The sequence below is a fragment of the Scomber scombrus genome, chromosome 18 (genome assembly GCF_963691925.1).
Source record: "Scomber scombrus chromosome 18, fScoSco1.1, whole genome shotgun sequence".
Lineage (NCBI taxonomy): Eukaryota > Metazoa > Chordata > Actinopteri > Scombriformes > Scombridae > Scomber > Scomber scombrus.
This window is the reverse complement of record NC_084987.1, coordinates 5,327,992-5,340,993: the sequence shown is the minus strand read 5'-3', so window position 1 is coordinate 5,340,993 and position 13,002 is coordinate 5,327,992. Positions and strand designations below refer to the sequence as shown.

The 13,002-nt window shown below is 39.7% G+C and overlaps 2 protein-coding genes across 2 annotated transcripts; both read right to left on the bottom strand.

The window, feature by feature from the left end:
- Positions 1-360: 360 nt before the first annotated feature.
- Positions 361-3,213, bottom strand: LOC133999284 (zinc finger protein OZF-like). Its single transcript, XM_062438469.1, has 4 exons — positions 3,127-3,213; positions 2,808-2,870; positions 1,184-1,671; positions 361-1,105 (listed from the first exon to the last, which is right to left on the bottom strand). Exons 1-4 carry the CDS (start codon positions 3,211-3,213, stop codon positions 361-363), a joined length of 1,383 nt encoding a protein of 460 aa, XP_062294453.1.
- Positions 3,214-3,855: 642 nt separating this feature from the next.
- rundc1 (RUN domain containing 1) lies at positions 3,856-12,543 on the bottom strand. The gene is made up of 5 exons (XM_062439259.1): positions 12,029-12,543; positions 8,376-8,534; positions 6,901-7,099; positions 6,712-6,804; positions 3,856-6,478 (listed from the first exon to the last, which is right to left on the bottom strand). The coding sequence occupies exons 1-5, from the start codon at positions 12,428-12,430 to the stop codon at positions 5,616-5,618; spliced, it is 1,716 nt and encodes a 571-aa protein (XP_062295243.1). The 5' UTR covers positions 12,431-12,543; the 3' UTR covers positions 3,856-5,615.
- Positions 12,544-13,002: the final 459 nt, after the last annotated feature.

The following is a 13,002-nucleotide window of genomic DNA, read 5'->3' as shown; positions in this document are numbered from 1 at the left end:
CTATCACATGGACTGCAGATGGAAACTAGCCAAGGGCTTTACTCTGTTGCAATGCATCTTTTCTCTTTGAGATTAATGGTCCCTGACAAATAAACAAATAAATAAATGTTTTATTATTTGTTTTGAGGCGTTGGCTAAAGCTGCATTTCATGGTGCAACCCTGTTTTGTTTAATGACAATAGAACTGACCCGTGAACCTTGTGTGGGCATCAAACCCTCGACCCTGCCGATGGTGCTGCTTTGCTCCTCAGTGAAGCCTGTATTTGCTGCTGTAGCTTTGACAGCAGGTTTAAAGCAACATTATTAAAAATTTCCCCACTCGAGCTGCGTGCATAGGCAATGAACTTTATTTAAATATTTTCATGACGTGTTCTTAGTGACGTTTAACAGCTGAGACAGACAGATCAGGTGTATTCTCTGATGAATCTTCAGGTTTCTCAGGTGAGGAAAGTGTTTCCCGCACTGCTCGCAGATGTGAGGCTTTTTTCCTGCAGCGTCAGCGCACCGATGTTTTTTTAGATGATTGGCTTGAGTAAAACGCTTCTCACACCGGTCACAGCTGTACGGCTTTTCTCCGGTGTGAATCCGCCGATGAACCGTCAGACTACTATGGTAAAGGAAGCGTTTCTCGCACTGGTCACAGCTGTGTAACTTCTCCCCCGTGTGAATGTGACGATGGATCTTTAAAGTTTTAGATCGAGTGAAACTTTTATCACACTGGTCACAGCTGTAAGGCTTTTCTCCAGTGTGAGTCCGCCGATGAAGCGTCAGACGACATCGGAAAGAAAAGCATTTCCCACACTGGTCACAGCTGTACGGCTTTTCTTTGGCGTGAGTCTGCAGATGAACCATCAGTCTACTTCGGAAAGGAAAGAATTTCCCACAATGGTCACAAGTGTTAAGCTTTTTTTCTCCAGCGTGAGTACACTGATGACTCGTTAGATCACTAGATTGAGTAAAAATCTTCCCACACTGGTTGCAGGTAGAAGGCTTTGCTCCAACATGAGTGCCCTGATGGAGCTTTAGATGACTAGATTGAATAAAACTTTTCCCGCACTGGTCACAGGTGTAAGGCTTTACTCCAGTGTGACTCCGCTGATGAACCCTCAGAGAACTTGGGTAAGGGAAGAGCTTCCCACAGTAGTTGCAGTTGTAAAGCTTTTTCTCTCCATCAGGAGTGCACTGATGGCTCTTTAGATCACTAAACTGAGTAAAACTTTTCCAGCACCTATTGCAGGTATAAGGCTTTTCTTCAGCATGGGTGCATTTATGACTCTTTAGATTACTAGATTGAGTAAAACACTTCCCACACTGGTCGCAGGTGAAAGGCTTTTCTCCAGTGTGAGTCCGCTGATGAACGTTCAGACCACCTAGGTAAGAGAAGCGTCTCCCACACTGGTCACAGCTGTACGGCTTTTCTCCAGTATGAGTCCGGCGATGTCTCCTTAAAGTCACAGATATAGCGAAACTTCGACCACACTGCTCACAGGTGTGCGGTTTTTCTCTGGTGTGGATCCGCTGATGAAGCTGTAGATATTGTGCGTTACAGAAGCTCTTCTGACACAGCTCACAGTGATGTGTTTCCTCCATAGTGTCTGGTGGAGGCCGGAGGGAAGCAGTTTGTCCTCCTGTGAAACTCTCCACACCTTCACTATGAGGTCCAGTTTGTTTCTATTATATGGAAACAGAAAAGACACAAGGAGAGGAAGAAGGTGTTAAATATTGGGACTGATACAAGAAGAGGTGTCCTGATGTGTGGAAAAACATGGCTGAGGTAGAGATGAAGTCTTACACCACCAACTTACCATAAGAACAAAGAAAGCTGAGTTTAAATCATTCATCAATGTTAAATATATTTAAATGTGTCAGTTTAACTCATAGTTAAGTTTAGTGTCACCTGTCAGAGCCTAAAGCATCAGAAATGTTGCTATGGTTACAGGCAATTTAATAAACCCAGAGCCTTCATGTAAAACAAAACTTTTTAGAGAATGTACTCATTTTTACTCAAGTACTATTTTGGGGTACTTCTACTTTACTCGAGTATTTCCATTTGATACTACTTTATACTTTCTACTCCACTACATTTATTTGACAGCTTTAGTTACTTTTCAGATTAAGATTTGACACAATGGATAATATAACAAGCTTTTAAAATACAACACATTGTTAAAGATAAAATAGTGATTTTTCCCTCTAAACTTCTCACATGCTTTCATTTCAATAAATGTTCAAATGATCCAATATTTCAGCAAAAATCAAAGATTAGAGAAAAAGTCAAAAAACTGAAAACACATTTGTGTATCAGAACTTAGTTTTTTCTTCTTTCCTCTCCCATTAATCATCTCACCACCCCTCACATTTATCTGCTGACCCTTTGGAGGGGCCCCACCCCTAGGTTGGGAACCACTGGACTAAACTAGCTAACTGTATATAAAGTAGTGTAAACTAGCTCCACCTCCAGCAGCTACAACAGTAACATGCTGCTCTAACACTGATGCTTCACTATTAATAATCTAATGATGTCATAATAATAATATATCAGTCAGAGGACCAAACCACTACTTTTACTGTAATACTGCATACTACATCACTCATAATACTGCAGTACTTTTACTGTAATACTTTAACTACATCAAGCTCGAAATACTTATATATTAAGTAGGATTCTTCATGCTGGACTATTACTTGTAATTGAGTATTTCTACATTGCTGTACTGGCACTTCCTTTTAACCAAAATAAAAGACCTGAATACATCTTCCACCACTGATCACTGATACATTTCTCAGGTTTATTTTCTGGCTCTCACCTCTGCTGATGAGCTCATTGTACTGCTGCTGTTTGTATTCATCTCTGTATGATATTCCTCCATCTATCAACATAAAATAAAGACACAAAAAAACAGAAATGTTAACACAAAGGGCAACAACACATTGCTATGTGAACCACAGACAGCTGCTAATCAGTTCGGCAGTAGTTTTAAATGTGGCTTTTGTCTGTTCAGTAAAAATACGACAAACATTTTAAAATAAACTATCAGATAAAACACTTTAATAATCAAACTCACAGTAAACTAAAACTGTTTAGCTCTTGAGTTTTCAGTCAGTATTAAAAACAGCTGAACACACCGTTTCTGTGCTATAATGAAGATGAACAGACTCCTGCAGGTGCGCTCTGGGCTGCAGGTTGTTGACGTTTGAACTGGCCGTTTCCATGGCAACTCTTGCTGAATCCCATCCTGAAAATCCCAAACGCTTTTTGAAAATAAACCCACCATAATCATCACCTTTTTACTTCATTTATAGCAATAAAGCATTGAGTGATTAGTGCAGACGGGCTCATTAAGTTGATTATTGTAGCCCCCAAAACACAACTGCTGTGTTAACTGGGAGTCCAGCTGTTTGTCATTGTAAAATAACTGATACACTGAAATTCCTCCTGCAGTTATCTTTCTTATGACTGCAACACATACAGAAAAAAAAAGTCTGCACATGTTGTAACCACTGTGAGCCACCAGGGGGCGACATCATTGCTATCAACAGCGAACGAAAGCCTCCCAAAAGCCATTATCTCCTCAGATTGATTATTTTCGCAATGTTACTGATTCAGAAAGCTGTTCATTATATTTTTTGATGGTTTATTCCAAAAAAAAAAAACAATTCAGAAATTTAACACAACCTAAATGACTGCTCCTATCTCCGTTTTCTTGTTATCCAAGGATATCGGTACCAGGGCTGAAAGAAATTGGACACAAATCATACCTCTGAATATATTAACAGTTTTAATTGATTAAATAAAAACAACATAAACAGCTCAGTTTAAATGACTCAGTGTGTATTATTACTATTACACCCAGACTGAACATCTACAGCAGCTACTTTTAACAGTGTTTCTGATACGTTTCATCTACTCCAGTGTTGAGCTGAAACATGCCGTCCAATAAATAAACGTCCGTGTACATGAATCACAATGTAACAGCAGAACAAGACGCAACTAAATCGGGGGTGGGGGGGGCATTGAAGCACACAGCCTAAAAACAGGAAACTGTAACGTAAAATAAATGTGTTTCTGATATAAAATATGTGTCTTAATCTCAGGAAATACAAACACAGGGTGATGTTTTATCAGCACGCCAACACTTTAAAGGTTTGAAACATACACCAGAAGAAACAGTAAGGGAACATGGAGCAGATAGGAGCTACCCTCAGTTTAATAGCATCTATGGTTTTTTGTACATTCATTATTCGAGGATAGGATTCGTGCAACTCAGTCTCTCAGGAAGATCAAAAAAGAGAATTCCCTCTGAAAAACAAACCTTTATCATCCTTCGATTCATGTTAAACTGTTAATTAACATCATCAAATAAATGCTTTACGTACAATATCGCTGTCATTTGATTCTTAACTACAACCTGGAACAAGGAGGAAAAAGCAGCAGCAGCAGCAGTTCATACAGGGGCTTTAAAATATTAATAACACACCTGAAAACACGACGTGCATGAACAGCCTCGGAAGTTTGAAGCATGGAGCAAGGAGAGAAGCAAAGTCGATAGCTGCATATTTGTAACCAACACTTTTCACAATTTTCTTCATTATGTTTCAAGTTGACCTGAGTGCTTTAAAATCTGCTAGTTTGCTACACGTGATTCACCACCTAAATATTTCACACTTTTCTTCAGAGCAGCAACATGCAGCTTTTACACACACCAATCCATCACAAGCTTTTTGGGTTTACTGTGTGAAAGCCACAGTAAGTCGCCCCCCCCCCCCTTTTCATTATGTCTCCTTTTCTCTTGGATTGTCCAGCTATCAACTAACATTACAGTATACTGATTACTGTGTAAGTGCTGCATAGGAGGAGGGGGAGGAGAGGATGATATGATGATGAACACAGGTCAGTAAGGTCAGGAAAAGCTTTACTTTATCTCTCACTTCTAAGGCAGGTTTTTTACAGTACAAGTTGACATTATTTTGGCATTTCTCAAACATACCGGGATACGTTAAATATGCAGGTTGCTTATGACTGAAGCTCACACGACATAATCATCCATGCATGTACTGTAAGACGTCACAGAATTGTACTTTACACGAGAGGTTGCTTAAAAGGGGACGTATCATGCTTTTAGTGGGGGTTTTTTGGTTGTTTTTATGGAGTTAATGGAGATTTTTCAGCTCCATTTGCATATTTTGGATCAGATTGAGGCTTTGAGAAGTTTATATGTTGAATAAAGAATGAGAAAAAGAAGAAGGGACTGAATGGGAAGGAGGCAGATTAAGGAGACAGGAGCTAAAACAGCATGTTTAAGTCCGAAGCTGAACTGAGAGGCTGCATACAGAGGCAGTATAAGATAAATAAGGATTTTTGTAGCTGTAAATCATGCAAAGACATTCTAGTAAAGCCCCAGATTAAAAAATATAGAGCAGGAAATGTGCATGATAAGTCCCCTTTAAACAGCCTTTAAAATGTTACATACTTGAAGCACAGAGTCATGCTTCCAGCCCTGAATACCAGGTAAGAGCAGTGTACTTTAGCTGATAAAATACTTTAATTCTGAGACTAGTGTTTCTCTACTTCTCGTGGGTTTGTTTTATGTCTTTTTGTTTTTTTTGGTCCCTCCTCAGAAAGCATCCTTAATGTTCTTCAGTTGCCTCACAGCCAGGTCCACGGGGAGGTTAAATTTGAGGTGGCTGATGCGTCCCAGGATGCGCAAAGCCCCCTCGAAGCCGGTCTGAGCCATGTAGCTCCAGGAGTAGTAGTGTGGGTGTATCAGAGTCCCCGTCTTACACAGCAGGTTGAGCCACGACACCAGCCGCTGCTCATTCAGAGCCATACACACCAGCGCTTTGAACTCTGTGTCCGGTCCTCGCTTGTAACGTCCATGCTCCTTCAGCACAGTGTGGATGGCCCACAGCAGAGACTGTTTAGGGGTGATGGTCACCGGGCCGCCCCCTACAGGCAGGCTGAAGGACTGCGAAAGCTGGCGTGCAGGCGACTCCACGAACTCCTTCCCGTTTTTGGAGTGGTAGTATTTGACAAAGAGTTCCCACGGGTGCATGGTCTGTGGAGCGGGTCTGTAAGGCAGCAGGCAGGAGATGGGAGCCAGCACCAGGCTCATGGTCTGGGAGGGCAAGAAGAGTCCGTGAGCCAACAAGTCTCTCAGAGCAAAAGCTAGCTCCTTCCTCACGGACGTCGTCAGCTCGTCTCGGGGCCCCAGAGCCGCGTTGCTGGTGTAGTTGACGACGTGTTCGAGGGACGGCTGCCTGCGCGAGCCCAGCACTCGCACCTTGTCGACGGCCGCCTCCAGACGCTGCAGCAGGGGGCCGTAGTCCTGCACCGATGAGTCCTGAGGCCACATGCTCTGAGGGACATGACCGGGAGCGCAGCCAAACTGGCTGGCAGCGAAAATCTGCAGCACGGCGAGCGCCTTCTGGATCAGCTGCAGGCCCGTCTCCCGCATCTTCTGAGCCTGTTCTGGGTCCACTGCAGAGACAGAAAGACAAACATCAGAATATAATAGACTTCATACACTATTACCCGCCAGTTAATATATCTTTAAAAACCTGAGGCACAGTTTGACAGATCAGTGGCTCAAAAATGTATGAATTTATGGATATTATTCAACATATTACTGAATAATAAAACACATCTAGTGGTTTAATTACACCAAACATCAGCAGGTAGCTTCAGTTAGAGATTTAAATAAACTGACTGACCTTTCTTATTCACTCCCGCAGCTCTGGAGCTGGTTCCTGCTGCTTGCGGCTGCTGGCTGTGTCCATCTGGCAACAGAGGATTCCCCACCTCGTCTTTTTTTTTTTGGAAGAAAAAAGCAAAATTACTCATTGAACCAATCAAAAAACTGGCTAACAGTTGATTGTTTGTGTATATATCAGACTGTGTACCTTGGATAAAGTTGATGAACATCTCCAGGTCTCTGATCTGGGTTTTGAGCTGGTCCACCAGCTGCTCTTTGACCCGGGCCGGGTTCACTATCTGAGCGATGGCAGCGTCCACTCGGTGCCTCAGCTCCTCGGGGGACAAGTTCCCGATGTCCTCGTTCAGGTTCACGTCCAGCTTCTTGATCAGCTCGTCAATGATGACCTGGAGAACGTACGAGGGTTAAAGTTTTGATATCATGGTAAAATTAGGTTATTTGAGGTTTAAAGTGGTGGATAAACTACATTTATTCACTCAATTACTGCACTTAACTTTGAGGTTGTGGTACTTTCCTGTGTTTCAGAGGAGTATATTGAGTATGTCTAGATGCACACGAGTCTTACCCTGGTTTAGATAATTCAACATGAAAAACCTCATAAGGCAGATACCTGCAGGTGTGTCTTAATTCCTTAATATCTAATAATGGAGTCAACTTTTTAAGATGAAAACAGTTTTTATCCTGTTTGCCTGCATTTGGATTCTCTAAATTCAACAATGAACTGATCCACTAACAAGCATTGTGTGTGTATCCAAAGTCTGATAAATCTTATTCCTCTGTGTCGTAGACCTCTGTTGTTGTCAGTGAGTCACACCGCTTCACTGGGTGACATGTTCCTTCATTATGAAGAGTTTGGTCTTGTTAGTAACAGTCATCACACTTTCAGTCTCCAGAGAGGACATCTCACAATCCTCTTGACTTGAGTGTTCATTAGTGTTTGGAGCCATTTCTAAACTAAGGCAACCAAACTTCATGAACATGTCACACAGAGCAGCAGTGTGGCTCATTAACGTGTTTTTAATAGTTTTTGGACAACAATGGAGGAATCAGATATATCAGGTTTAAGATGCACACACTATAGTTGTAAGTAGTTAAATTCATTGTTGGTTTGAGATTCTTCGATAATAAGAATAATATAAAAAACTGCAAGACATATCATTTAATATGAAAGTAGAAAGCTCCACCTTCTGACTCTAGAAGACAAACTTAGGTCCTTGTTTTTCTTCTTTATCTGATTTATGGATCGTGTGCACAAGTTCAAATACTTCTTATCTCTATGAATGTTGTCAAGTGGGTTTTATTTCCATCTTATGTTACATTAATGTTTTTGTTTTTATGTCATTTTCATGTCATCTCATGTCTTTTATTGTAAAGCACTTTGAGATGCGTTTCTTGTATGAAAGGTGCTATATAAACAAATAAATAGGCTAGATGGGATTTTCAGCTTCCCAGGCAAACACTGCAGACCCTGAAGCATTTTTGAGAACGAACGTTTGACTTGTTACACCTGAGTTGAAACAGGTAAACATCAAATTATGTGCTCAGCGTAACAGACAGTTTGTGGAGTAAATGTATCTGTCTCCATATGACGGATTAGTTATTGTCTCTCTGATACAAAACCCTCCATGACCCTCCCACATCGGTGCATTTCCTCATTCCCACCTTCTGTCTCTCCATGACGACAGACTGCGGCAGCGAGTCGTAGCTGCCTTCCTGGTAGGCGAAGCGCTCCAGGTCGTCCAGCTGGGTCTTCAGTTGGAAAATGAGATCCTTCTGTTTTTCTCTCTGAGCCTCCAGGCGCTCCCTCTTCTCTCTCTCACTCTGTCAGAAGAAGAGACAGACACACATTCACAACAGTTTTTAGTATAACTACAGACTGAGGAACTATATGACATGAGGTGTGTGTTTAATTCTGACCAGAGGAGCATAACTATGACTGATGTCAACATCAACATTTGAGTATGAAGCCCTTTCTGTAAATATGTACAAAGAAAGAAAGACTCCATATATAAATACACTATAACAATATGACAAGGGTCAATGGTGGGTTTTTGTGTCCATGTGGTTTAGTCAAATTTAAAGGGGATAAAATTTGAAATGAAACATATGAATAACTTACACACAGCATAACATTTCTGCTTTTAATCCAGTTTGAGAGAAAATATTAGAGGATTATGGCAAAAATGTGTAAGTGGTGTAACCATAAAGACTTTGTCCCAAATAATTAATATTGCGTAAATTCTCAATAAAACACCATATCAACTAGTTTGGCATGATCTTACATTATAACTTTTTATATTAAATAAAGGTAATGGAATACAATTGTTCTAAATATTACATTTACTCTGGTAACCATGGAGATCAGGAACAATTTCATTGCATTTTAAAAATGAAGCAATTATTAGTATAAGTCCACTTAAATACACTGTAGGTGATAAAATATGTAATATTTATCATTCTTTTGTGGTTACACCATTTGACATTTTCGAGGAGCATTCAGTCTTACTCTTGGTTAAAAAAATGGTGCAAATGACATTTCAGATGACATGAAACCAACAAAAATACAAAATGTACATTTAAAACATCTGTTGCTGTTTTTTAATACAATTTTTGATATTTATCTTATCTATATTTTTGAATTGCTCATCTTACCAACCCTTATTTAGTCACTGACCAGGACAGTTTGCAGTAGACGTATATTATTATGTTATTGGGTATGCACACTTTTCTTCCATGTTTTCTTTTGTTTTTATGTCTTATATGTTATATTTTAATTGACCAAAATAAAGATTAAATCAATCCACACAATGACTTTCAGACCTGTGGTGTGATGAAGTCAGAGCAGCAGTTTATTTAAGAGCCTGTTGCACCTTTTTAGGAGATTTTGTAACTTTCTACCACAGATATACACAAACCAAACTGAGGAATATTACTCACCAGATCTCCCTGTAAGTAAAGCATGTGAAAAAAGGAGAAATTATATTTTAAAAAAGACCTTTAGGGCAGAATAAATAAAGATCTCGTCATATCACATGCAAACAATAACCACAGGAGGCCGATACTTGAGCTAAAAGAGTAACTGTAAAAAGGCTGGGTTGCTTCACACAGTAATTACAGTGTACACAGAAACCTTTATTAAACAGATAGTTATCTGCCGGAGACATTTCCATCGAGTCTGCGGCCGGCTTTGAGTGAGTCACACACTTGAGGCAGAAAAAGCGTGACATTTTCCACCAGAGATAAGAGATCCCCAGGAACAAAACGGAGGTGGGAGCAGCCTCGAGTGTGACGCAACAGGCGCAATTTAATCAGAAAGACGCAGCACAGCCGACGTGCTGATTTAATAAAGCTGGGTTTAACTCCATACACACGTATCCACGCTCGTATATGTGTGTTTGAGTGAGTAAAGAGACTACATATGTGTGTGTTTGTGGGTTTTAAATATCTCTGTGATGATTTTGACAAAAAATAGACTAGAAATTGGCAATTATTTTGAGCCATTTTAAAGAAAAATATTAATATTCTTTGATTCCAGCTTCTTTAATGTGAATATTTCCTGGTTTCTTTTGGTCCTTTATGACAGTTAGCTGAGAGATCTTTGAGTTGCGGTCTGTTGGTCAGGACAAAAGAAGATATTTGAGGTTGCATCTTTGATTTTATAGACCAAATGATTCTTTAATAATGTAATAAATCCTCATTAGTCTCTCACCTCATGTTGCAGACTTGCCTGCATGTGTGCCTGATTTCTATTTACAGGACATCACATAGCACCGGCTGTCTCCTACAGGCATGTGTTACTATCTACATACTGTGATCTGCACGCAAAACTATCGGCGTCAAACACACACACACACACACACACACACACACACACACACACACACACACACACACACACACACACACACTCATAGACATGTCACCCCTGCCTACTGTCACCTGGAATAAAAGACAGATCTAATATATTGCTTGGTAGATCCTTTACCCTTCACGATAACACTGTATATATGGACGACCACCACAGTGTATATGGAATATATACTAAGGGAAAAAGGAGTATGCTAGATTTTAACAAGATAATTGATTATTTATGGATAAAAAAAACCCCTATTAGACACAACTTAGTATTGAAAGCTGAGTCTTTTATATGCATCTTGAAGACATAACCCTAACCCTTTGAATAAAGTGTGTTTTTGATACAGTTTTGCGACAAAAACAGTATAATTACCACTTTAATATTTTTAAAAAAGGGCACCTAATCCTTCTCACTCTTTATATAAGTTTATTTTAAGTAATACGTTTTTTCCTGCTGAACACAAGATGTCTCCTACTTCACTGTTTATCTGTATGAGGGTTTATTGTATGTACGTAAATCTCAGGAACTTCTTTTTTTTTAATATATTGCAGATTTATTTACACAAAGACCCAGTTTTATTTATTTATTTATTTATTTATTTAATCCTATTTTGACTTGTTTATTGACTATATTTATTGTTGTTTATTGTTGTTTTAGTACACTTTCATCCTTATGCTGCTACTCTGTTACACTGTACTGCTGTGTCAACTTGAATTTCTGCCAAAGGAGATCAATAAAGATACATCTTATTATCTTTATCTTATCTTCTTAGTGTGTGTTTGCTCATCATACTTGTGTAAGTTGATTATTGGACCAGAATTGGCTCAATGAAACCCATTAAAAACAGAGAAACTTCCCACTTTCAGCAAATGGACATGAAAATAAAGTCTGCACAGTGAAGCTCCAACATTAAACTGTATGAAGAAGAAGAATAAAAGTATGTTTTTTGAGTGGAAGGTGACTTAAATTATATTTTAGCACTAGTTGGACTTCAGATTATCGTGATAATGTGTAAATATCACAAATATATTGTTTACTTACTAATTATACTAGAGTCAAATGGTGGTAAACTAGTTTTTAAGTTTTAATCCTCTAATGTGGATTGTACTCGGGATCAAATCTCTTTTGTTTTTGTTGTTTTTTAAAGAAAAGTATACATTTTTGTAACTTTCCTAAAATAACAGTTGACTATTTTTATATTTTTCCAGATTATATAAGTTATTAAACTAATAATGTTTTGATAAGAAATAAGTTAACATTTTGCTATGATAGTTGTTTCTTACAGTAGTTCTCCCAGTCAGTAGCCCTTGTTATATATAGCATAAATTGTGTATAATATGATAAAGCACAGTGTTTTATGTATATTGTATTTATTGTTCATGCTAATAACTATGTGACTATAGACATACAGTTTGTCGTGATGTTTTTGGACCCATAATAATCTCAGCATGGGACTCACCGAGTTCTCCAGCTGCGTGGCATCCTGCACCCTGCAGCCCACCACATGCGGGCATCCCCTGAACGCAAACTCCTCCAGCTCGGCCAGCATCCTCTCCTTCTCGTCGCTCTGTGCGTGAACTATCTGCTTCAGTCTGAACTGCACCTGAGCGAAATGGGAGGTGAGCGCGAGCAGAGACGAGTTCAGCAAGTCCTGCTCGTCCTCCAGCCTCTTCATCTTAACGGTCATCTCCTCCTCGAGGCCCGACGATGAGCCTCTCTGCCCCGGCTGACCAGCGTTCCTTCTCCCGCTGCAGCTGCGCTCATCCTCGGGGCTAGCCACGGCGCCCACCGGTGCCCATCGCTTCCCGGCGCCGGCGAAGAGAGCCTCGCTGTCCGACGCTGACAGCTCCTCTGTGGACATTTTTTTGGGACTCCTAGAGTTTTTTTTAGCTACGCCGCCAGTTTAATATTTGTGTCCTGCTTTCTGATGTTGTAGTTTTTTCTTTCACTGCGCAGGAAAAGCAACAGAGATCAGCAGCGACGGAACAGGTGCATCGCCATCTTGGGAAGGATGAATCATACGTCAACACGGAGACACGTCAACAAACACAGGGGGACGCCGGAAGAGAAGCGCTTCGCCTTCAGAATAAAATCCTGCCATAATAAAGTCCATGTGCCATTGGCATTGCCAGCTTTATAAAGATGTATAAAAACTTGTCTCCAAATGTAATATTGATTATTTGTACAAGGATTTGTGTTGTTGTATATATGTACTTTGTTTTCTTTTTATTATAATTGGCATTTTTTTCTCTTTTATTATTTTTTATTGTATTTTTATATGCTCCAATTCTTACTGTTAAATCATCATATTGTGTATAATATATACACGATAAAGCACAGTTTTTAAGTATATTGTATTTATTGTTTATGCTAATAACTATGTGACTATATACTGTTCATTACATAGTGGCTCTGGATTTAAAGACTTTTACT

Coding starts and splice junctions, on each gene's coding strand:
- LOC133999284 (XM_062438469.1), bottom strand. CDS start 3,213: ATGGAAACGGCCAGTTCAAACGTCAACAACCTGCAGCCCAGAGCGCAC. Junction 2,871..3,126: donor TTCATTATAGCACAGAAACG/GTGTGTTCAGCT, acceptor TTATGTTGATAG/ATGGAGGAATATCATACAGA. Junction 1,106..1,183: donor AGTGATCTAAAGAGCCATCA/GTGCACTCCTGA, acceptor AAGTTCTCTGAG/GGTTCATCAGCGGAGTCACA.
- rundc1 (XM_062439259.1), bottom strand. CDS start 12,430: ATGTCCACAGAGGAGCTGTCAGCGTCGGACAGCGAGGCTCTCTTCGCC. Junction 6,805..6,900: donor GTTCATCAACTTTATCCAAG/GTACACAGTCTG, acceptor AAAAAAAAAAAG/ACGAGGTGGGGAATCCTCTG. Junction 6,479..6,711: donor TGCGGGAGTGAATAAGAAAG/GTCAGTCAGTTT, acceptor CTGTCTCTGCAG/TGGACCCAGAACAGGCTCAG.